Source organism: Typopeltis vanoorti, chromosome 3 (genome assembly GCF_054136105.1).
Source record: "Typopeltis vanoorti isolate ZY-2024b chromosome 3, IOZ_Tvanoo_1.0, whole genome shotgun sequence".
In the NCBI taxonomy this organism is placed as follows: domain Eukaryota; kingdom Metazoa; phylum Arthropoda; class Arachnida; order Uropygi; family Thelyphonidae; genus Typopeltis; species Typopeltis vanoorti.
In genome coordinates this window covers 144,540,707-144,567,380 of record NC_143551.1, presented here as the reverse complement: position 1 = coordinate 144,567,380, position 26,674 = coordinate 144,540,707, and the positions used below count along the sequence as shown (strand labels likewise).

Sequence of the window (26,674 nt, the reverse complement as noted above, 5' to 3'; positions counted from 1 at the left end):
TGATACCTTCACTATGTGGAATTTCCAGTTATCATGGTGTAACATGAAGAGAAAATAAAATAAAACCCCTGTATAAGAGCTCATACAGAAATTATTTAAAGAAAGAAAAATATTCTTGCATCCAAGTAAAATATATACCAAAAAAGTGATTGGTGAAATAAATAATAAAAGAAGGAATATATTACAGTTGTGATATGGAAAAAATTAGCTAAGTAAGACAGAAAAGGATTAGTCATAAGAGATTGTATGTGAGAGGCTAGAGATTAAAATATTAAGTAAATTCATAGAAAAATTTTGGAAGGGGGATTAATTTAGAGGCTAGCAAAAAGAAAAACAGACTATCGCTCAGGGTCAATTCCTGAATTGAGACGTCGTCACGTGTGAGTCACGGGCTTGCCGACCGACTGGTCAGTGAAGTCGAATCCAGTAAGGAGCGGAGAAAAGAAATTAAAGAAGGTGCCGGTAGGGGTCAAGGTATAAAAGGGTTAGAAACCCCACCCATGAGGCTTTTTTCCTGGATAGTTTCTTCATGAGCTCCTTCGTATAGGTTTTCACACGGTTTTCCTGAGTGGCGGGATTGGAGTTATATCTCCATCGTCACAACAAGGAAACAAAAGTGAGCGGGATTTCGATTCCATATTTCCTATGGTAAGAAACGAGGAATGCCATTTATCTAAAGGAAAGAAGGTATTACCTATGTGTTTCATCATCCAGTGACAACTACGAAAAAAGGAAATCTGTAAAGAAGTCTGTGCCCACGTGGTGAGTTTCACAGCCATTGTATAGATGATTCAAAGTGTGTCCTTAATTCAAGAACGAAAAGTAAAGATCGCATAAGCACAGTTTAATGCCAAATGAACTTAGGAGTGACCGATTATAGGAGAGATCATACCAGGATAGTTCAATCGGAAAAAGGTAGAGGCCAATATAGAAAACTCAAGAGTAAAAGGTACTGTAAAAATCTCGTGTTAACTGAAAATCGTCTGTAATTGTAATCATTATTCTATTACTGAACTGCTGAAGAGACTAAGGAAATTTATACTAGGACTTTAGTACATGACTGATTATAATGAAAGTAGGCTTGTTAATATTATATAAGTAATTCATGTGTCCTGAGAATTATGCATGTGTATTGTAATGTATAGGAAAGTCTTAAATATCAAAGTTAAGTGTTAACACAGTGAAAGGACAATTTAATCTACATAGTTTTAGATAGTTAAATAGAGTGAGTAAATAGAATAGACCATAGAACCCACATTATTTCAGACATTAAATATATTGTGTTAGGGTTAGAGACCACGAGATGGCGGCACATTTGAGCCGTCTCTCTTCACTGCGTACCGTTTAATTAGTGATAGCCTTGGGCCATCTGTCTCTGATTGGGTACCAGTGGAGATTGAACTGCCCACTCAGTCTCCAAAAGTTAGATAGGGCTAAATGGCCTCGCCTACTCCCGTATATACGGGAATAAAAAGGCGTTAGCTGATTTTTTTTTTTTTTTTTTTTTTTTATAGAGTGAGTTGATCACATATGTCCAGGTGCTACAGCATATAGCGTATTTAGACTAATATAGGGTTAACTAATGTGTTAATTAGATCTGGGATTATACATGAATTTGTTATGGCGGCATGATCGCAATACCCATATAGGATCATAGCAAAATTACTTGTGATAAGCTAATGTTATTTTGTAAATGTTTTCTTAGTTATGAATTGAATTATATTAGAAATTGAATTGTACCATACTAATGAGTTTAATAAACCTTTGTTCATTGATAAAACAGTTGTCTGAAATTGCTGCCCAATGCACCATTTAAAAAACGTACGAACCTAATCATGCGGGAAATTAATGAGTAACGAGATAAAGTGTCACGACTGCAATATTGTTTCACATTCAGACATATTTTAGTAATTGCTCCTTGTTTTTGTACAAAATGTCCCAAAATGTCCCAAAAGGCGCAGTATAATATAAATATTAGGGACACTAAGGGGAGAAATAGCTTAAATATTTGTATTTTGGGGTGATATCTCGTACATAGATAAAAGTTGAATATAGATAAGCAGAATTTCTTTAGATAGTATAATAATCAAAAAAATGGGACACAACAATGTCTATGAATTGCATGTGTTCTTATGGCAGTTTGCTTGTTTTGTGGAGATGAAAAACCCTGCCACCTCCATATGGAGTGGATGATTCCCATGAGAGGGAATCATCCACTCTCACAAGCAATAAGTGACTAGAGACAAAGATAGCACTCCATTCCCAAAAGATGGTAGCTTGGGAAAAAAGGTCACAATGTCAGACTCGATTGAATGCCTCGGAAATATCACTAGTGATAACAAGATTCTCCAAATCTTTCCATAGCCTGTGTCCAAAGATGGATAAAGGTTCATGACAACATATGCAGAAGAATGAGAAAGGCAGAATCTGCATTAGTGATCACTGATTAGTCGATACATTCCTAGATAGCAAAGAAGTTAGCTGTTGATAACTTTCTTCAACACTTTTGGGAGTATTGAGGTGAGGGATGATAGTGCAATGGGCAACTTATCTTTTTTTATTAGAAACAGGGTGGATAAAAACTTGAGTAATTTTCTGATGTCTTCTGTCAAAAGATCAAAGGAGACATATCGAGGATGGTTTGTGGAATAGTAGGAAGAGATCTGTCTTGTTTGTATAAGCAAGAGTTGGAAAAGACTAGATGCCAAGAGGTCTGAGTTATTTTTAAGAAATGTTGCTATTGTTCCACCAGGATGAGAGAGAGGAAAAAACAGTGGAAACATGGTAGAACAGAAATTTTGCCCATCAGTCTTTGCAAGGGAACAGGATACTCGACTGACATTTCAGCAGGAAGCAAACTCAGTGCATATGGCTCTAACAGTCTACTTTAGATTTGCTGACTTTTTTTTTTTTTACTATAAGCTGTAGTGTAAGATGAGTGAGAGGTTGGATTTTTAGCTTGGAATGCTTTGTTTGGCACATTTGTTAGAAAATGAAAGATTGGATAAGTGGTAGGAATGTTGACTGGAATGAGAATTCCAATCAACATCCCTATCCCCTCGTCAGGAGTGGAAGTAATAATCAGATAATCAGACCATGGAAAATAGGCACAGAAATTCTGAAGGTCATCCCAATTGGCACTACCAGTGCCATAAGATACAAGGGTTGGCCAAGAGCAGGACAATCTGTAGAAAAGCAAACATGCACCACATTGTTGTCAGAGCTGCCAAGAGGAGAGCTAATGACAATTGTGTATTTGGAGGAAGAGCTGGTAAGAAAAGGACCAGAGTGTAAAGGGAATGATAAGATTATCTGGAATTCCAGTAGGTAGGTTAACAATCTGCATCAGATCATTATTGACAGCAAACAATTCAGCTCTGTCTGTAAAGTTAGAAAAGGAAGATCCATTCGAAATTGTGGATTAAAATTTCCAAGATTATCTCAGTATTTAGGTGATTAGATTATATGTGATCAAAGGAGTCTATATAACATCAGAATTAGAAGATGAAGTAAAGGCAACAAAATTGAAGTAAGGAAATCTTGAGCCAAAGAAAATCATATCAGCTGGCTTAGTTGGCCAAGTGGTTAGTGTATCCACTCTCCAGCCAAAAGGCTGCAGGTTTGAATCTCGCCATGGGATTGGATGTTTGTGGTTGTCTGTGAAAGTACTAGTGGTGGTGAGCAGTAGATGGTGTGTGTAGTTGCAGTTCGTTGTAGTTGATGGATTGAGTGGTGGAGATGGAGAGTCGTAGAGTAGATGCCCTTCCTCAATGAGTCTTTGGACTCTCTGGAGGTGTCATGTAATAATAAATAATAAAGGAAGTTACAGGTTTGATAACTTTTGGCATAAGATATCAGACTATACAAAAGCACATATTTCACACTTCTTATGGAAGGCATCATGAATGACGTACTGTATAAAGTTTAGGTGGGTTGTTGTAGAGGATGTCAGATGAGGTTCAGTGATTAACATATTAGGTTTGGATCTATGAAGAAAGGTCATCAGCATGCACATGGGCAGTAAGCAAGAAGGGTGACCAGCATGAAGAGTAAAGCAAAACTCAGATCAAGAGATGAAATTAGCCAATTAGGCCAAAGGAAATCCCAAAGCATTCCTTTAGTGTAGGAAGCAAAAGAAAGAATGATTATGGACAGATAACTTTAATGAATGCTGGTGTGACTGAAGCAGAATAAGTAGTAGTGTGCCATCCAAGTGGAGATAACACACTGAATGACATAACAGGGATTATTACAGAAATAGAGATCGATACACTTCGTAGTGTTCTGGATATTACGAAATCTCGACGTGAAGACAGCTACAGGTTGGATGAGATATCAACCCATTTGTTATGGGAAAGTGCAAGAGAAATGGCAGTGTCCCTAATAGTGGTTTAAGTCTCAGCAATGGAGAAGAGTCAGAAGGGAGTAGAAAGAGGATGAGATTATCCTGTTACATAACCAGGCTCAAAAGAACTAACAAATTACAGATCAATTATTATTAACAAAGACCTCCATGGAGCTGGGGGACTCATTGAAGGAGGGCCACATCATGCCAGCTGTTATACCTATTCTTTAATTCATTACCACTACCTACACTTGTGACTCCCAAAGGCAATCCATTCCAATCGTGCGCTGCTCTATGAAAAAAAAATCTAGTTCTCACTCCTTTCTTAGCTGCATTCATTTTTAACTTCCATGGATGACCTCTCATTCTCTCCTCACCTTCCATAAAATTAAACATTTGATTTACTGGTATAATATATGACTCTTTCAGAAGTTCACAGGTCTCTATCATATCAACCCTTTCTCCTGTTTGCTAGTATCTGCAGTTCACAAATTCTCAATCTGTCCTCATAATGTACATTCTACAGTTCCAATATCTTTAACACAATCCTTTGCACTCTCTATAGTGTATCACCTCAGAAAACAGATCTTGGTTTCCAAGGTGATGCTCAGATGAAGTTATATTAAAGCCTTGTAGAGAGACAAAATGACTTTATCTTTACATGTCAATATTCATTTCAGTATTGCAATATCTGCATATAAACAGATGTTGTTGGTTAAGGTAGTGGAAAAGCTAATTGCAGACAGAAACAAAAATGTATCAAACCTGGATATTCTTGATTTACTCTTTCTCTGTTAGTTGATGTTTTTTTTACAGCTAACAAAGCTGAATAAGACTGACAAAAAAAAAAAAAAAAAGATAGAAAGATAAAACCAAAACTCACTCTTTTGTCTTATTAAGTCCATCATAAATTCCAGTTGGGAGATGATGAATAAGACCAATTCTCTTTGCTAACTTTACTTGGTCCTCTTCTGATAACTGAGACAAATGCAGTGGTGGTGATGCATTTGTAGAGGAAAAGAATATGGTGTTTCCCTGAAAATGATATTTTTGTCACTAATTATAGTCACTAATAAATAAAATTAATGAAAAGTATTACAAGAATATTTCATTGCACAAATTATTTTCATGTATTTTATTTCTTATCGTTTGAAAGGTTTAATATTTGATATTCAAAATTTATGAGAGAAAATCTTTTTCTTTTTCGACTTGACATTCCACTTGTCAGCAGTTGAATTCCAGCTGCTGACTCTTGGATTCCATTCTCAATGAACTCTTGCAATGGTCCTTCTCTATGTAAGTCCTTGGTCTTCTCCTCCTTTCACAGGGTGATTAATTCATAATTCTCAATGGACATTGTTCTTCTCTCATTCTTTGGACTTGTCCATACCAATATTCCCTCTAATTTTTGCTGGTCCATGTGCATACGAAAAACATTTTGTGCACAAGTTTCCAGTCTCAGACTCAATGTGTGTGCCTGTGCTCACAATAGCAAAAAAGTCACAAGCCACAAACTCTTAATATGTCTAAAATTGGCAACAATATCTTTGTTAAAAGATCTTGCATGTTGCATGCTAAATATTTCTATAACAGCAACATAAATGCTTACTTCTTCAAGCCACTTTAAATATAGCACATACATGTAGTTTATAAATAAATTATGTCACATATATATCCAGCCACTCAAGTTAAAATGAATTTGCAGTTCCTTTCTGCTTTAATGGTATCAATTTGAGGATTTAAACACACTAAAATCACTAATGTAACATTTCTCGTATTAATGTTGCCCTTTTTTTTACTAGCTATAACCTATAAAATTTCAAGCTCTAAATTAATTTGCTTAAATCTGCATAGCTAGAAAAATCCCTCACTAGTTGCACAAGTTAAAGTGACTACTGTCTAGACACTCTAAACTCTGGGTTCCCAATCTGTGGGTCACAAAGTATTTTCTGGGGAGTTGCTGCAGTTATTTTAGTTATTTTATTGCAGTTGCTGCAATTATTTTTATAGGAAATTTCACCACGAAGATTTGCAACGCTTATTTCAATATGGCTACACTGCAATATTCAACTAGTGGTTGTAACACTGATTTTTGATAAATGAAGGGAAGTGACTTAAGGCCTACCACAGCAGATACTTAAAAATCACTGTATGATTCACCGATATGCTCTTGCCAGTAAAACTCTTCCAGTTCCTCTGCAAGAGGTATTTGATTCTCTGATCAAATCTGCAAAAAATACAGCAAATCTTATGCCCTCAACACCTGTCTGTTTAAATAACTCTGTAAAGACATGAAATCTGATCACAAGGTTCTTTTCTACACTGCTGAACACTAGTTGTTGAAAGGAAATATTGTCAATCGTGTCTTTGAGTTTAAATCAAGTTGTTCCTGGAGGTTGAAGAGAAATATGTGACTTACTTTAATCTAGCTAAATAAGCTGAACCTGAAACTTCAGGGAAAGGAAACATACATTATCCAATTTCAAGACAATCTTCGGGCATTTGTATCTAAGCTGCAAAACTAGTGTCGGACTTGGAAACATTGCCATATTTGAAAAACTCTGCAGTGTGGTAGAATAATATGAGGGTGAACTGGGAGAATCTGAAAGAGGAGATTACTGTGCACCTTGAATCCCTTGAAAAGGAATTTTGGTGACACTTTTCTGGACATACAGAAGCTGCTGTACTGGTATGAAACTCATTCTCTGCTTCCCTGAACATAGTCAGCATTCCCAATGAAGTATAGGATGAATTCTTGGATTTGAGGAAAGATTTCTCAGCACATAATTTGTTTTAAGAAAAATAACTGACTCAGTTCTGGTGAGCTATGTATCAGTCATATCCAAATGTCACCATGCTTGCTTTTCAAGTTTTACTTCCATTTACTCTACATATCGCTGCAAGAGTGAATTTTCAATGCTTCTTCATATCAAAGCAAAGGCAAGAAACAGATTGAATGTTGAGGACGACATGAAGTTGGCTTTAAAAAAAAACACTCAGCCATGAATTTTTAACCTGGTTTCCCAGATGCAAGTACAACCATCATATTAAATGTTAGGTTAATTAAATATTAGGTTAGAATTATATTCTGAAAAATCTATTTTTTAATGTGTTTTCTTTACCCTAATAAAAATGCCTTTTTATGCAAACGTGGTGGGGGTCGCAGATTACTTGGCTATTATAAAAGGGACTCGCAAATAGACACTCAAATAAGATTGGGAAGCACTGCTCTAAACAAATATACCTCTACAACTTGCAGATGTCAGCATCAGTTCACCTACATGGCACTGGCTAAAAGTAACTATAACTATTAAGAGTGTATTAAGTTGGAATGGGTTTGAGTAATATAGGAGTGGAGAAATTACTAAATAAAATAAGTGACAAGTGTGATTTATCATATAACTTGTTTTTATAATACATCCAAAAATTATTTCCTGGCATTTGATAAATTATAATGCCAGTATTCAATCACACAGAACAACCTTATAGCAAAAAATAGTTATTCAGACACTCACCCAGTTTTTCACATCATCAGAAGACAGTGAATGTGAAGACAATGAAAAAAATTAAGCTACAAACAGGTATTGATCATAATTTCATAATTGCACCTTCACAGGTGAGTGTAGGCGCGAAGTTTGAAATGTTGCGTTCACTTCACATTGGCTGGACTTATCATGGTGACTGACACTTGAAGGCACTCACTGATTTTAGTTTCTGACCTCGAGATCTATTGAACCTTTACCTCTAACTAATAGACACTTAATTTTTAACACACACACACACACACACACACACAAAATCAAGAAATAAACACATAACATCAGCAACTGAATTTGAAAACTAACTAGTGTACACAGAAAATTGTATATCAATTTAAGGCATCATCATTATTTAATGACGACGCCTTATTGATGATGTGCTCTACCCTGCGAGGGCACAATTCATCCCTTATCCCAATTAACACTTCAACACTGCATTTACTTCCCTATCCTGCCAAAATATGCTACACCCTTCGATCACTGATACCAACAATCTTTGTGAGAAAACCAAGGCCACAAATCCATTCTCTTTATTTCTAATGCTCTTGGCATTTGTATACAGAAAATCAAGTGCGCTGGCAGGATTCATGCAGCTATTATTACTTCCTTCATACTCCACATGGTTCTGCAATATATTATACAACTTCTCATTTCTCAAGTCACTATTCCCACGAGGCCATTCCTAATGTTTCCTAGCCCTAGCACACTCATCTGCCCAAAAAACAAGTCTCTCCAAATGCCTGTATTCTTCAGTGTGTTCAATGTAGTTCCAAGTATCAACATATTCCAGCCCTCTTTACTCTCAAATTCTCACCATCAGTCATTATTACTGCTCTTCTCCTCCACTCTGAATTATCATACTGAGGCAACTCACTCACTATCCTCCCTCTAATAACATTTCTGTTGCACTATCCTTAACAAAGTCAAATCTCTTGCTGCACGATTCACACCATGTCTCAGGTCACTTGTGCCACCCATCACTATAATCTTCCTCTACATTTCACCTCCCTTCACAGTCACACTCTACTGTTGCTCCTGGATAGCACTCCTCTGCACATCCCAAATCACTGAATCTCCATACATGACACTCCAAACAGCGTCATTCATTCATTCTACTCTCACTGGCCTTCCAAACCCTTTCTGCTTCCAATCTCTTTATTCCTCCCCCCCCCCTCGATCCTATACATTCTCTAGACTTTCTCCAGTTTCCTCTCTTTCCCTGTCTCTCCCATTCTCACATGCTCTTCTCTCACACCCATTCTCCTTGCACCAAGCCAATCTCTCTAGCCTCATTATTCACCTTTCTCTCAACATCTACTCTCATTCTCCTCAAATATCCTGCTTTCATCCGATAATCAAGGCCATCACACAAAATATTTCACTCTCTGCCAAAGTCAAATCTACAGATATCTTTCAGATTCTCTTTACCCTCTAATACATTACTGGTATCCACAAGTTGACACCCACCCATTTCCAAAGTACTGTCTCTGCTGCTGTTACTGAATCCTGAGATCAAAGCACTTATATCACCCAGCACTTCCCACATTTAATGCACGCACATATACATTCTCGTTCTTCACACGCCACATTTTTAACTCATAAGATGTGCACGGCACATATATAACATGCTATGAAATCCTTCACAATGCTACAAATAATGTAGTCTTTAAATGGGAGTATAATAAGGATCTCTAAGATTCACTAAATGATCTCAAAAAAGCACACAAAACAGTACTAAAAGAAACACTGTTCAAAACATTAAATCTTCATAGTGTAAACCAGGCGTGGCCAACTTCATTCTATACGTGGGCCAATATATAATGAGTGGTAGCGTCACGGGCCACACACTTTTAGACAGAACTTAAATAAAAATAAACTGTGCATTTTTTCAAGGCAATAGCTATATGTATTGAATTACTATATTATAAATCATTTTACTACTGGGAGAACAATATAAAATACTTGATTGATTTAAATATAAGTTGTTAAATTAAACTTAATTACATATTTCTAGTTTTTTATACAGTAACAACTTAATGAGAATGCTGTGGGTGTTCATGTGCAGCAACAAGTTCATCAAAGTTGATTTTCAACGATGATGATATTCGTAAGAAATCCTGAAGGTGGCCATCAGTCAGTCGACTTCTTTGTGACGTTTTTATCCTACAGCGGGCCACGCAAAATCACACTACGGGTCGCATGCGGCCTGCAGGCCTACTGTTGGCCACCTATGGTGTAAATGAAACTTTAGACAGAGCAATGCATAACTAAGTTCCAAATCAGTTGGATAGTACATTCAACATCAGATCCCTTTCCTCAAAATTGAAATGTACATGAAAGGGGCACAATTTTGAATCATGCAAGGCAGGATTTTAAGTTATTTATAATCACTACAGCCAACCTACTTCACTGAGTGGTTAGCAGAACTACTCTCCAATCAACCATCTGAGGGTTTAAATCCCACCATGAGTATGGATGTTTTGTGAATGTCTTTAGGTGTTAGGTGAATTTCATTACCCCAGTGTGAAACTGCTACCCTATTTACTGGAGACTTGAAGTAGCCTGAAAAAAGTTCTGTTTGATCTTTAGATCACAGTCACTGGATTAGATAATCCTTGGCCAGTGCTAACAAAAGCTGCTAAAGCCTTTTGTGGGTGGGATTCTTCACATAAAAAAAAACATTATTAAGGAAAGTAGCATTAAACCTGATAATCATATAAGAGATGTTAAAGTTAGTACTTTATTCTACGCAGAAGATATTCTGTTCTGCGTAGAAGAGAATATCTTCTGAGAGAAATTTAAATGAAAATCACTTTTCTTACTGAAGTTAACTATGAAAATAGGTATAGCTTGGTTAGAATTACTGCCAAAGTGATTATGACTATTAGGTTAGTGCATTATACTTGTTAATTCTGTGTGTTCCCTGACACACAGAATTAACGAGCTGTATGAAAAACCAGACATTTTTTTTCCCTGGAGTCAAAACCCTGCTACCCCCATATGAGACTGCTAACTCACCTGAAAAGTGATCAATAAAGGTTGCTTTTATTCTAGAAGAGATTTGAACACAAGCCTTCCTACTTCACAGCAAAAGTGATATGAAGATCTTTGAAACTAGGCTATGGAAGCACTTCATGAAAATAAGTAGGAAACAGAAAATATGAACTGCATTCTTAGTAGTTGACCCTAAGAATAAGCACTTCAGCTAGGTGCAATTTTTAGTGAAGAAATTATATATGGAAACAGAGGGTAGAATAACATAACAGAATAATCAAGGTACTGAAGGCAGCTGAAAAAAATTATATGGATCAATTAAAAAATCCAAGTTAATGGTATATAGGTGTTCATTTTTAACATATGGATATGAGAGTTTGAAGAAGATATAAAACAGTTGACTAAAGACCGGACACCACAGATATGGGAAGTTCATAGATGATCAATGGCAGAACTATGTTTTGAGAGAATGTGCAAGGAAGCTGACATCTGCCTTGACATACTTGCTTAATGTCAGTCTTACACTGGGCCAAGTTTCAAAGGAACAGAAGGAAGGCAAGATTGTACTGATTCATAAGGGAAGTGACAAGATTCAAGTGTCAAATTATAGACCAATCTATGTGTCCGGTATTGTGATTAAAGTATTGGAAAGATTGTAAGAACCAAGATCCAGAATTGGGCTGATAACAGTGGGATTCTCTTTGATAGGCAGCATGGATTTACTAAAAGATCATGTTTTAGTAATCTGCTTACTTATTTACAATAAGGTGATAGGTGAATTGGACAAGGGAGATGAATACACAATGGTATACGTAGATTTTGCAGAGAGTTCTGATCGATTTCTACATGATAAGTTGAATAAAAGATTAGTGCACACTGGATTGGAGATGTGACTATCTGATAGGTTGTGTGTAAGTTGTGTATGGAGGAGCAATATCCTCAAAGAGAAAAATAACTAGTGTGTTTCAAGTGTCATTAATGTGATGTAAAGATGGGCAGTATATGAGAGTAGGGCAGATATGACTTTTACAAGAAGACTTGTATTCAGATCAAGCGAATGGACATGGATTGCAAGTTTTCAGTGTTGCAAAGTGTAAGGTTTTAAAATTTGGGAAACTAAGATGAAATGCAGAGTACAGAATTGGTGGGGATATATTGGAAGAAGTGGCAGAAATAAGAGGTCTGGGGGTGATGATAGATAAGGTCCTAAACTTCACACTGCTAAAATTGCAAGAACAGCACAATGGATTCTGGCAATGATGCAAAGGGCATTGTACTGTAGAAGCAAAGAAATTATGGTTGCATTGTATAAAGCCTTGATTAGGCCACATATAGACTACTGTGCAGAGATTGGTCACTTGGTTTTCAAAAGGTCACTAGAAACCATCTTCACAATGAAGATGGTTTCTAGTCTCTGAAATATTAAAAATGTTAAATGTTATGAAGAAATGTTAAAATGCAATCTGCAGCCTAGTGGATGAGGAAGGTGGGGTGATATGATAGAGATGTATAAGTTGGTAAGGGAATCAGATTAATGCTGAAGAGGTTTCTCTTCAATGGTGAAGATACATGATTGTAAAGTGTAAGGTTTAAATTTAACAATGAATTTAATGTGAGTGTTGTGAGTGCAGTGAATGTGAATATATTTAAGCTATGATATGAGGAGCATTTGTGACAGAGGGACATCACATGAGGAGTCTGAGTATGTGATGTCTAAAGATGATCTAATAATAATATCAGGAAAGAGCTTGATATCAGTAATATTCAAGATTAAGTGGAACTAATATAAGATGAAATGGTCATTTATCCAATATGGAGATGAAAGGTTAGAAAAAATTTTTTGAATTAAAAAACAAAACAAAACAAGGAAAGCTACGGTATAAGTGGGATGATGCAGTTAGGATTTCTACAGAAAACTGAAGTGTCAGAGCTAATTAAATCAGAGATCTGACAAACAGACAATTTTGGGGAAAGAAAAAAAAAAGTCAATTGGGAAATAGTCATGAAATACTGATTGCATGATTCACAATAGTTGGTATGTACTGGCCTGATTGGTCAAGCGGATAGCATAGCTACCCTCCAATTAACAAATTACTTATTCAAACCATACCATGGTTATAGAATGGCTTTCAGTGGTAAGTGATTTTTTACTACTGGGTGCAAGATCACCACTCTGCTAACTGGAAGCCTGAAGTAGCTTAAAACAGTTTCGTGTTTGTCTCAAGAGCAGAGTTTCCAGATTATCTAACCTTTAGTCCATCCATGGTACTATAGGTTTACAGCCTTTCATGGATGAGATTCACATAAAAAATAAAAATAAATAAATAATAATAATAAAAAAAAACATTCTAGAGGATACACAGCAAAAAATCACAATGATTGTTTAAGAATATATAAAAATAACTTACTTCAGCAGGTGCTTGAGAAATAGAGTATTCAAAGGATGTCTCTTGAATATTTTCATGTTCAGGAAGAAGTGAATCATTATCAGAAGATAAACAAAAACATTTTAGACAATTTCCCATGTTCTATAAATAAGATGATACCATACTGTGGATTTCACAGGGGTATCTATTATTACCTCCATCCCCTAGACTGTCAGTAACTGAGAATACCTGAAATAAATAGAAAAAAAAAAAATCAAATTATGGGCATGTTAAGAAATGCATGACATTCAAAACTGCTTAAAATAATAGGGGTGTTAATGCTTTCTACATGAATTATGAGAAACAAATTTCCTAAGATTTCATTTGTTGGTTACTTGAAAATTTAAATCACGATTCTCAGATGTCATTGCATGCTTTTATTATACATTTTATATTTGCATGCTAGGTTTGGTTGAAAATATAAAATGTTGCATTCCACTTAAAAAATCACAACACAGCATTACCAGATGATAAAAGCATAATAGGGGGTAGGGTTGTTACTCCATTCTGTTTTCAAGTGATTCAAATGCTCTGCAATGGGATCACTTAAGGAAGAAAACAAGGTAAATGGAAGAGATCCCCACCTCCACCTACCCTGTAAGGACTACAGATGAGATAAGAAATTCTTGTGATGTATACTATATTATTAGGTTCCACTGAGATACTGAAAAAATAAGAATGGACTGGCTATTTCAGACTTAGCTAATAAAACTGTACTGACCTAAACAGCAAATAAAGATAATACAATATAATGAAATATTATGTTGGTTGTGTAGACCTGCCCAGTTAAACAAGAACTCCCTCCCACTTGCAGTTTATACCAGGGACCTGGGGTGAACTACAAAAACGTCAGCTATGGAACAACCTCAGCAGCTACCTGAAGCTTGATAACTGGTGTTATCAAGAAGACAAAAAGGTGAGATTCTGCAAAATAATAACTATACTATATTATATTTAGGCTCAAATATTGACCAAACAGAAAGATAAACTTCTTAAATAGCATGCTATTTCAAGTAGTGATGTTCACAAATTTTGAAATAGGAAATTGAACAACGGGATTTATTTGTGCTTATGTTCCCACATAAGATTTTAGTAAGGAAGATGTGGAGGATTTTTGAATAATTAGAGAGAACAGCTTAATTAAGGAGGACAAATGACAAAGAAAAAGAAAAGCTGTTTCTAGTTGTCAATCTGCTGCTTACTCAAGATAAGGAAATTAATTCTAGACATGTTTGGGGAAAATTTGGAAAAAGAACAAAGCTAATAATAATGGTGTATAACTGCTGGATTTTTGTTCAGAATGGACTAGATGGAGAGAACATAGAAGAAATTAGTTTTCACTGACTATGCTGATAGTAAAATCTTTGTGTCAGTTCGAGATACATGATGCATAGAGAATCTAAAAAGTGGTCAACTGTTTAATTTTAAGGATGATAATAATTAATATTATATTGAAAAGAAAAATTTAAATTTAAAAGTATGATAATAATTAATATTATACTGAAAAGAAAAATATGTATAAACATTTAGAAAGAATCAAAGTCAAAGCAGCATTCAGAGGTGAACTATAAAATCAAATATGCAAACATTTGATTTTATTAAAGAAAAAAAAATGGAAGTTGGAAAAAAAAAAACACATGTGGCAAGATTTAGAGTGAGGGAGGAAAAAAAAGTGATTGATACAGCTAGAAAAACATACGATAAAGTTACCTGCAAGGATTAAAAAAATCTGAAGTTAAGAAGATAGTCTGGTAAAGAAAAGAAGAAAAAAAAAATCAGACTGAAAGCTTGCAAGTGCATATATATACATTATATGAGAGAGAGAAAAAACACAGAAATATGTAAGAAAGTCAAGATGTGTTTAAAATAGCTAAATATAAGTCAGTAGAACTCTTTGGTACAAATAAGAGATAAATATTAGAAAGGTAAAACTATTTCTGGCTATTGTAAAAAAAAAAAAAAACTTAGAATGGAGGAAAGGGTACTGTAAAAGTAATCATAAATTATAAAGGTAACATGAAAATCGAAGATATTCTGAATGTATAAGGTAATTATGAGAAGCAGTGACAAAACAGAACACTGATAGAAAATATCCAACATAAAAGCAATCAGAAGTATTTATCAGAAAAAAAAAAAAAGAAATGCAGAAATACTGCTGGGTAAATAATATCTGAGCAGAAGTGCTCAAATACGTAAGTATAAAAAATTAAAATTTTTTTTTTAACGTGATCCCCATCCACAAAAAGCTGGAACCCTATAATACAATAATGAGCAATCCATGGCCTGCATGTGGCCCTCCAACTACTAACCTGCGGCCTGCCAAAACCTTGCACTTCATTTGGCTGAAGTGTAAACATTTTAGCAAAAAGTACGTGTTATCAATATGAAGCACACATTAAGAGGTCACGTGAAAAATATTTGATTGGGGCAAGTTTCCACGATTGTGCCATTCGCCTTTGCAGTCATGCACAAGCGGTCATACTTCAACGATATATGAAAGTAGTTGCATTATTCTTGAATAAACTTATTGATACAAGTTCTTTCAAAACCTAAGCAAATTATAAATTTATAACGGCAATATAATTTTTTATTTTAAAAAATTGCGACTTTACTAATTTTTTTTTTTTTTTTAACAAACAGAACCCTGTGTTTAATCAATAAGTTCAAAATCTAGAAAACGCAAAGTTGACAACTAAAATAGTCAGTTTAACGAAAGAGGGACAAGCAACTATTTTTTTATTTGCATAAAAGACAATGCTGTTTGCTTGATATGTTGTGAAAAGATATCTGTTCTCAAGGAATATAACATCAAGAGGCATTATTTCTTTTAAGGTTACACGCTGATCAGCACTCATATTTGTAAATTTAGGGACACAAAAACACACATGTTGAACAGATTATTTTATTAATTACTAATAAAATAAAACTTGACGTTTCGACCCCTGTATAGAGGTCATCATCGGAAGAATACAAGTATAAGGAACCAAGCTACCATGCTCATGCCCTGTATACCGGTAAACTAAATCTATGTAGTTAATTAATCCTTTTCCCTAGCCTGACCTCTAGTGATTAAAAAATAAAATAAAATAAAATAAAATTTAAAAAATAAAAATAAATAAATAAATACAACTACAATAAACTGCTAAAGTCCTCGTGTATTAATATTCTTCTGGATAGTTCTGATTGCTATAGTATGACTTCTTTCAGCTGCTGTTGAATGTTACAAACACTTCATCAGATTGTCTTCTTGTAGTGGGATTTTTCTATGGCTAGTTTAGGTTGTTATACAGGTTGTAGATGGGTCCTCCACATTCTTGAAATGGTTAGGCCATCATTTTTGTTGAGATTTGGGTTGTGTTTGAGCATTTCACGACTCTTTAAATTTTCTCTCAAACCAGGTTTTGGTGCGGTGTAGGGACTTGGTATTTTTCCAATCAATTCTGTGGTATGTTTGGGGTGCGTGGTCAGAAAGGCCGGTTTTTCCAAAATGGAGGTATTTAATGTGTCGTTTGTGTTCGTCTGTCTGATTGGGATAGTTCGCCCTGTTTCTCCTATGCATGGTATGTTACATGTGCATTGTATTTTGTATACCCCTGGGTGGGCTAGGTGTGGAAGAGGATCTTTAGAACTGAGTGGGTGTCTTAACTTATTTGGAGGTTTAAAGGCTTTAATGTTGTATTTGTAGTGTTCTGTCTATTTTTTCAGAAATGCCTCTAACATAGGCTCAGATACGTCGACGATATTTTTGCCATTTGGCCCCACGGCTGCGAAGCTCTAAATACATTCCTTAGCCACCTAAACAAAGAACACAAACGTATCCAATTCACCATTGAAATGGAAAAAAAAACAACTCTCTTCCTTTCCTAGACACACTTGTCACACGTCTTCCCTCTGGCTGTCTCTCAGTTTACTGCAAACCTACACACACACACAGGCCAATACATACACAAGAATTCTTACCACCACCCAACACAAAAACTAGGTGTCATAAGCACCTTTAAACACAGAGCTCTAACTATTTGTTCTAATGAACAGGCTCTAAACCAGGAATACAAGATCACCAACCACATATTTATAAAAAATGGATACAATAAAAAAATATTCACAAGATCCTCCATAAAGATACCAGTAAGAACAAAAAAGATTTCAGGAATGCTATTGCCATTCCTTATGTTAGAGGCATTTCTGAAAAAATAGACAGAACACTATGCAAATACAACATTAAAACCACCTTTTAAACTCCCAAATAAGTTAAGACACCTACTCAGTTCTTCTAAAGATCCTCTTCCACACCTAGCCCACCCAGGGGTATACAAAATACAATGTACATGTAGCATACCATACATAGGGGAAACAGGGCGAACTATTCCAATCAGACAAGACGAACACAAACGACACATTAAATACCTCCATTTTGGAAAAATCGGCCTTTCTGACCACGCACTCCAAACATACCACAGAATTGATTGGAAAAATACCAAGTCCCTACACCGCACTAAAACCTGGTTTGAGAGAAAATTTAAAGAGTCATGTGAAATGCTCAAACACAAACCAAATCTCAACAAAAATGATGGCCTCACCATTTCAAGAATATGGAGGACCCATCTACAAACTGTATAACATCCTAAACTAGCCATAGAAAATTCCTACTACAAGACAACCTGGTCAAGTGTTTGTAACATTCAACAACAACTGAAAGAAATCATATTATAGCAATCAGAACCATCCAGAAGAATATTAATACATGAGGACTTTAGCAGTTTATTGTAGTTGTATTTATTTATTTTTTTTATTATTATTATTTTTTAAATTATTTTTTTTATTTAATTAAAATTTTTTTTTTTTATCACTAGAGGTCAGGCTAGGGAAAAGGATTAATTAACTACGTAGATTTAGTTTACCGGTATATAGGGCATGAGCATGAGCCTTGGTTCCTCATACACTTGTATTCTTCCGATGATGACCTCGATACAGGGGTCGAAACGTCAAGTTTTATTTTATTAGTAATTAATAAAATAATCTGTTCAACACGTGTGTTTTTGTGTCCCTAAATTTACAAATATGAGGGAAGAGGCATTATAAAACTAAACATTCTTCAAAATTTCACAATTTACAAGGACAGCTGTACAAAGACAAAGTAAATCAACTGCAAAAAAAATCTTAAACAGTGGCAAGATGTATTTACAGCTGCTTCATTAACTGCAGATACTACAGTTTGTGCAAGCTACATTGTTAGTCAAATTTTGGCAAAAAGAATGAAATCATTCTCTGATGAAGAAATAGTAAAGGAATGCTTACTAGCAGCAGCAGATGTCACTTTCCCTGATTAAAAAAAAAGATATAATTTCGAAAATTAGCTTGTCACAATTTACAATCACAAAAAGGATTGATGAACTTTCACAAAGTATTGAGGAAATTTTGCAGGGACATATTTCTAAGTTAGAATGGATTTCTTTGGCTTGGGATGAAAGTTGCGATATTAGTGATATGGCAAAACTTGCTGTCTTTTTGAGAGGAACAGAGTGTAGTTTTAACATCATCGAAGAATTTGCATCTTTAATTCCACTGAAAGGAACTACTACCAGAAAAGATATATACGGGGAACTGAAAATTGTTCTTAATCAATTAAATACACTATCCCAATAGAAAATATCATCAGTATAACAACAGATGGAGCTTGAGCGACATCTAGTATGAATGCTGGTCTGTGAGATTATTATCCAGACATAAAAAGATTAACAGGACGCAAAATAATCATTTCTCACTGCATTTTGCACCAAGACAATTTGAGTGCAAAAGTTTTGAAAATATCCAATGTTGTTCTGTAAAAATATTTATGTAGCTATAAGAAGTCTAAATATTTTTACATAAAGTTTACCAAGGTCAAGCCCAGTAAGAATTGTGACTTGTAAATAGATGTATGTTATGTGTAAATAATCCCAATGGGAATTTGTATATTGCTCTATGCCAAATAAGGGAATATCCTAGAAGGTGTAGTATTAAGGCAATACCTTGCCATTAGTAAACAGTATATTTAGCGCTTTGTAAAGACGTCAAACTTTGTGTGTGTTCTACATGGAAAGCTCAAGGTCAGTGCTAGGTGGACCGACAAAAGCTACAAACGAATGTCCACTGCCAGAACGAATAGGATTTATGGAGTGTAGGAGAAAAACAAAGAAAGGGTCAGTCAAAGAAAAGGATCAAGGGATTTCGCCAAAACATTCGGGGTTCACATATCTCTGAACAAGGATTCGGAAGTGACCGAATAAAAGGCGTAGGCAAAAAGATCGCATGATCGGTTAGAGAAATTTTCGTCAGTGATCCAGAGGTCGTGATCGAGACGTTGCCAACGGTTGTCCGGCAGATGTAGGCCATCGAGGATGCAACGTCCGGAGAAATTATGCCCGTGATCTAAAAGAAAGATGACGAGGAGCTGATCCGCCAGGCAAAGCTGATAGTTGACGACAAATTGACGAGTCTTCGCCGGGAGCTGTTGTCAGAGGAAAGAAATTGCTCCGTTAATCCAACGCGCATGCAAGCATTCCACAAGCCGATAATCTTCGCCCGAAGTGCGACAGGACAGAGTATCCTGAAAACATCAGTAGACCTAACACCAGCATAAAGAGGGATTAAAAAACCTGACACGGAACGGAAGTCCAGTTCGAAGCCAAGTACACAGAGGGTAGCAGCTATAAAGTGAGTTGACCCGTTTGTTAAATTTCCTTGAGCTTTTAAGAGAACACTTATTAATGGACTGTAAGTAGAGGCTGATCTAAATAGGCAAATCTAACAGTTAAAGATTTATAAAGTAATTAAGTGTCAGGAGTTTGTAGTTTGAATTAAGTCATAGTGCAACTGTTTGCTGAATAATTGGTAAAACTTACCTATAGAATATTCCCAGCATAGAAGGGAAAGAGCAATTGTGTGTAAAAGATATTGTTTATGTGTTCGATGAGTAAGAGTTAACAATTAAGCAATAAGTACCATTGCTCAGTATAAATGATTTATGTTGTATTATGAAAATTAGTAAAATATGTGATATGATTTGTGTGAGAAAATGCAGGAACTTAACTAGTCTATTTATGCAGATTTGAATTGTAATGATTCCTTTTATTATTGAAAATGCAGTGTAAAATTTGTCTCGTGAATTAAAATTTTGTTGTTTAAATATTAATAGAGTGTTGCCTGATATTTTAGTTCTTTGATGCACTGTTCTAAAAAAAAAAAAACCGAGCTTGTGAGCAGGGAAGATAGATAATTAATACGAGAATTAGATAAAGGGATAGCCACGACTGTATATAAGAGTAAGGAGTGATATCTACCGAAAGTAGTAATATTTAATGCCATAAAAGGATTTCCGGAGGCGCAGTCACTAATTCAAATAAATATCTAGAGATCCTTGGTATAATAAAAATAGGAATACTGGAGGTAAAAATAAGGAACAGGAGGATATAAGTTTAAAGTTGATAGAGTTGTATAAGGGAAAGAGATAAGTTAAAGATTTGGGAATAAGATATAGAAAAGAGATATAGAAATAAAATAAGAGAGGATATATAAAGAAATAAGAATAATATAGAAACATAATATAGTTAATAAAAACACCCTCACATTTACAGTTCCATCGATCATTAAAATGTAAATTTTATTAGATCTCAAGGACAGAATCATCACGAATTTAAGCAATTTTTGAGAGATATGGAAAGCGAATATGGAGATACCCTTTTTAACAGTGAGGTTCAATGGTTAAGTCAGGGCACAATGCTTAAGCGTGTGTACGATCTGAAGAGTGAAATTCAGTTATTCTTGGAGATGAAAGGCAACCCATTTCCAGAATTTAATGACAAGGACTAGATGTGTGACTTTGCATTTTGCATTGTCATTACTCAACATCTGAATGAATTAAATGTAAATCTTCCAGGACTTATTAATGGAATGTTCCATAAAATAAAAGCCTTTGAAAATAAACTAAAAATTTGTAATCGACAACTGGAATCTAATAATATGGCTATTTTTCCAATTTTGAGAAAAGAAAATTTACCTGAAACGACAAAATATGCAGAGGAAATACAGACTAGAATAATAATTTGGTTCGCGATTCAAAATCTTATGTGAAAATGAAACTAATTTTGATATTTTCTCATTACCCTTTAATATAGACATTGAAAGGGTTCCCAAAAAACTTCAAATGGAAATAATTGATTTGCAAAGCAACACTGAACTAAGAAATAAGTTTCAAAATGTTAGTCTTATTAACTTTTATAAGAGTTACTTTCCAAATGATAAATTTCCATTGCTGGCTATCCATTCTAGGCAAATAATGAGTTTATTTGGTAGTACTTATCTGTGTGAACAACTCTTTTCGAAAATGAAAATTGTAAAAAAATGATTGTCGAAATCACCTTTAGTCGAAATAGATTAAAAAATTGTATTAGAGTCGCAATTTCAACCATACCTCTCAATATTGAAAAGCTTGTTGAGTTAATTAAATTTAAGCAGCTATTTAATTTTGTTTGTTTTAAAAAATTCTATACATATGCCTGTGTATATATCGAAAGTATTACTAATAAAAAGTAAATCAAATTTTAAAAAAATTTTTCATTGTAAATCTATATCAAAAATAACAAATTCCCCCATAAATTAAATTTTTTTATTAATATATTAAAGTATTTAATAATGTGTTTGTTGCGGCCCATATGGAATATTAAGTTTTCAATTGTGACCCACTGAAGAACAAATGTTGCTCATCACTGCTATAATACGTTAATACTGCAAGTGGACTAAAAGGTTTTTATTTATTTGTTGTTTATTATTTTAACGGTATAATAGAACACAGAAACTAAGCAAATAATTAATTTATTAACTTGATGCTGATATTTCGCTGGTATTATAACCAGCATCTTCAGACCACAAAAACACTGTTTGTCACAATACGCAAGACTAAAACAACATGGTGTACTTAAACAAAATTGTAGCAGCAACACAAAGACTAGAGTCCTGATTTTGGCGCCCTCTATCTGAAAAAAAAAAAAACACTATCATATATTACTAGAGTCCTAGAAAAGTGCTAGTTTTTTCTTAATATGACTGTCTCCCAGATCTTCGGCAAGTTAATACAGCCATATTTGTTGAGATTTGGAGTGTGTTTTAGGGCTTCTGTCGCCTCTAAGAACAATCTCTCTGATTTATATGGGTTTCTGTGTAGTACTTTTGTGTTTTTCCAGTTGATCCTGTGTGCAGGGGTATCCAGAGCATGGTCTGCTAGGCCCGACTTCCCATAATGATAATTCCGGACGCATCGTTTATGTTCGCTGATGCGGATATTCACAGTTCCTGTTTGACCATAGTAGGTTTGATTGCATGAGCAGGGTACTTGGTAGACTCCTGGATGTGATAAAGGAGAAATGCTGTCCTTGGGTGAGCGTATGAGGGTGGCTAATTTGCTACATGGTCTGAATGTAGCGCGTAGTTTATGTTTATTGAGAATTCTTGAGATCTTTTCGGATGTGCCTTTAATGTAAGGGATGGTGACTGTTTTGTTGTTGTTCTCTGTGGTGGATGGTGGGAGGGGTTGCTTAGGAGTGTTTAGTATTTTGTTTATTTTATGTGGATTGTAGCCGTTGGCCAAGAAGGTGTGGCGTAAGTGAGTCAGTTCAGCAGTAAGAGCCTTGTCATTGGAACAGATTGCTCTCGCTCTATGGGTTAGCGTTTTTAATATGCCATATTGTTGAGAAGGATGATGGTGTGATTGTTTGTGTAAGTATCTGCCTGTATGTGTGGGTTTTCTGAAAACTGAAAATGATAAGGAACCATCTGGGAGACGTGTGATGAGTGTATCCAGGAAGGGCAGACAGTTGTTGGCTTCCAGTTCCATAGCTATTTGGCCACATGGCCCTGAGACATTGAAAACATTCTTAGCACCTTTAAATAGCCAACATCCAATAATCCACTTTACTATGGAACTGGAAGCCAACAACTGTCTGCCCTTCCTGGATACACTCATCACACGTCTCCCAGATGGTTCCTTATCATTTTCAGTTTTCAGAAAACCCACACATACAGGCAGATACTTACACAAACAATCACACCATCATCCTTCTCAACAATATGGCATATTAAAAAAAGCTAACCCATAGAGCGAGAGCAATCTGTTCCAATGACAAGGCTCTTACTGCTGAACTGACTCACTTACGCCACACCTTCTTGGCCAACGGCTACAATCCACATAAAATAAACAAAATACTAAACACTCCTAAGAAACCCCTCCCACCATCCACCACAGAGAACAACAACAAAACAGTCACCATCCCTTACATTAAAGGCACATCCGAAAAGATCTCAAGAATTCTCAATAAACATAAACTACGCACTACATTCAGACTATGTAGCAAATTAGCCACCCTCATACGCTCACCCAAGGACAGCATTCCTCCTTTATCACATCCAGGAGTCTACCAAGTACCCTGCTCATGCAATCAAGCCTACTATGGTCAAACAGGAAGAACTGTGAATATCCGCATCAGCGAACATAAACGATACGTCCGGAATTATCATTATGGGAAGTCGGGCCTAGCAGACCATGCTCTGGATACCCCTGCACACAGGATCAACTGGAAAAACACAAAAGTACTACACAGAAACCCATATAAATCAGAGAGATTGTTCTTAGAGGCGACAGAAGCCCTAAAACACACTCCAAATCTCAACAAATATGGCTGTATTAACTTGCCGAAGATCTGGGAGACAGTCATATTAAGAAAAAACTAGCACTTTTCTAGGACTCTAGTAATATATGATAGCAGTTTTTTTTTTTTTTTTTTCAGATAGAGGGCGCCAAAATCAGGACTCTAGTCTTTGTGTTGCTGCTACAATTTTGTTTAAGTACACCATGTTGTTTTAGTCTCGCGTATTGTGACAAACTGTTTTTGTGCTCTGAAGATGCTGGTTATAATACCAGCATCAAGTTAATAAATTAATTATTTACTTAGTTTCTGTGTTCTATTATACCGTTAAAATAATAAACAACATGTTCGACGAACATATAAGTCTGTCCACACGTTTAAGGTTTTTATTTAATTTTTTTGTTCCAGAGACCAAACATAGAACTTTTTTTTCAACTGCTTTGGGTCTCCAATCAGGTGCATAAGTCTCACAATAGGCAATGAAGTTCATCTACGGACAATCACAAACATCCATGTTCAGGGCAGGATCTGAACCTGAAGCCTGTTGGTCAGAGTAGGGATATTAACAATTGTTAACCAGATTGGCAAATTACAATGCATAATTCATAGGCCATATTTTATACCAAATAAAAAAAAGAAACTTAGTTTTGAAAATTTACCAGAACTTATGAGAATAAAACCATCAGCATCAGAGCTCCTTGCATGCACTACTTAAAAAGACAAACTCTGCCCAGGTGCCCATATGTTTGTCTTTTATTAGTATTTACAGGGCCACGCCATGCGGTTATGCACAAGGGCGCTTGAAAATGAGGAGCACCATTTCACCACGGGAAATAATAAAAAATATATATATAAATTTATTCTAATTTTGTTTAGGATCGCATGATCCTAAACAAAATTTTAAAATAAATTTTTTCTTTGTGATTTTAGACACGACAATAACTTCAGTCAGGGAAAGATTCATACTCTTAAAACAACGTAGCAAGGACTTTAAAGTTATAAGAGACAGCAAATTAAAAGATTGGAGCGATGAAGATTTAATGAAACACTATTAAATTGTACAGATTTGCACTTAAAACTGAGTGACAATCAAGACTCCGACAATTGCGATATTGATGGTATGACTTTATTTGAGGAATTAAAAACTTTGCAATGTTTTATTAAAAGAGTCAGCTCCTCAGGATGTTTTAAATTATATATACGAAAATAAATTAACAGACACGTTTCCGAATACTGTGATTGTAACGCGTATTTATTTAACATTACCAATATCCATAGCATCAGGGGAAAGAAGTTTTTCAAAACTGAAACTAATAAAAAATTATTTGCGATCAACAATGTCTGGAGAGCATCTACTGGATTTATCAATATAAATCCAGTAGACGATATTCTTTTCAATTGAAAATATTATGGATTCATTAGACATTAAAGATATTATTAAAAATTTTGTGGTGGCTAAAGCAGGATGGATAAATATGTAAAATAAATCTACATTTATCCTAATTGTTATATAGTTAAAAGCATATCTCCAATTATCTTTGTTATGTAATAATATTTCTTTTTATATTAAAATAAAATTAATTTTTGTTTATATATATTCTGTTGTATTTATATATTAACGAAATAAACATTTTTGAAAATTTTTATTATTAAAAATTCCTTATTAATAAATTTTAGTGATTACAATGTTCTACTATTGTTAAATGAAATTTATTTTTATGTATGCATATAAACTGTTTTGCACTTTTAATAAAGTAAAATTTTTCATAGAAATTTATTTTATGGGGGTGCCGAAAAAGTTTTGCATAAGGGCACCTCCTACCCACGGTGCGGCACTGAGTGCTTAAATGAGAGTTCACTGGCATGATAGCTGTTTCAAATTGGATGGTTCTTAATAGAGACCAGGCAACTTCTATGCCAAAGGTTATATTCTCAAGGATTTGTATTTACATTTTGTAGATCTGAAAAAAAAAGATAAGATACTAAGCAAATATCTCTTCACAAATGTGCTATAATATATACATACTCTGATCATATAATATCCTAAGTTCTAGAATTATTTGCTATTTGGATGAGTAGATGATGATGATCTGCATCAGATTGTCTCTTACAGCAAATACCCCATGCTTGCTTCCAGCTTGAAAAAGAGAGACTGGTTGGAAATGTTGACATTAAAATCACAAAGAAAGAATGATTTCTTGATTTTAGGAAATCATGATTCACTGGTAAGTTGTGAGATCAGGGTGATTTTGATTTTCAAAATATGGAGAAAAGTAAAAGTAGCAGATGAATCTTAGAAAATGGAAGACAGGAAACCTTAAATATAGTTGTTGGAAGTTTTTTCACTTGATTATACTATTAATTAATATATAAGAAATTATATACTTGTTTTAATCCTTTATCCAAGTGCAGGCAAACAAAGTTTCATGTGAAGTAACTTCCCATGCAACTTGTATATAGAGGCTAATGACTTCACATCACTTGCCTTAGTATCCCATAATGCAAAGTACATATCCTTGCAGACATGTATAATATTATGCATTATGGGAAGGGTCACTACCCTTAATGCATAGCATTATACATGTCCACAAGGATATGTGCTTTGCATGATGGAATACTAAAGCAAGTGATGTGAAGTCATTAGCTTCTATATATGAGTTGCCCCAGTCTTGAAAATACTTCAGGTGTAAA

General features: G+C 34.9%; 1 protein-coding gene across 2 annotated transcripts in view; it reads right to left on the bottom strand.

Moving 5' to 3' along the window:
- LOC150108631 (RING finger protein 11-like) overlaps window positions 1–26,674 on the bottom strand; it is a 38,899-nt gene that overhangs the window by 4,203 nt on the left and 8,022 nt on the right. For both annotated transcript variants that reach the window (XM_090416090.1, XM_090416089.1), the window contains exons 2-3: window positions 13,287–13,493; window positions 5,229–5,380 (exon numbers count right to left, since the gene is read on the bottom strand). In XM_090416090.1, coding sequence (XP_090272216.1) covers window positions 5,229–5,380; window positions 13,287–13,403 — 269 coding nt within the window. In that variant the 5' untranslated portion in view covers window positions 13,404–13,493. The remainder of the gene's footprint in view (window positions 1–5,228; window positions 5,381–13,286; window positions 13,494–26,674) is intronic.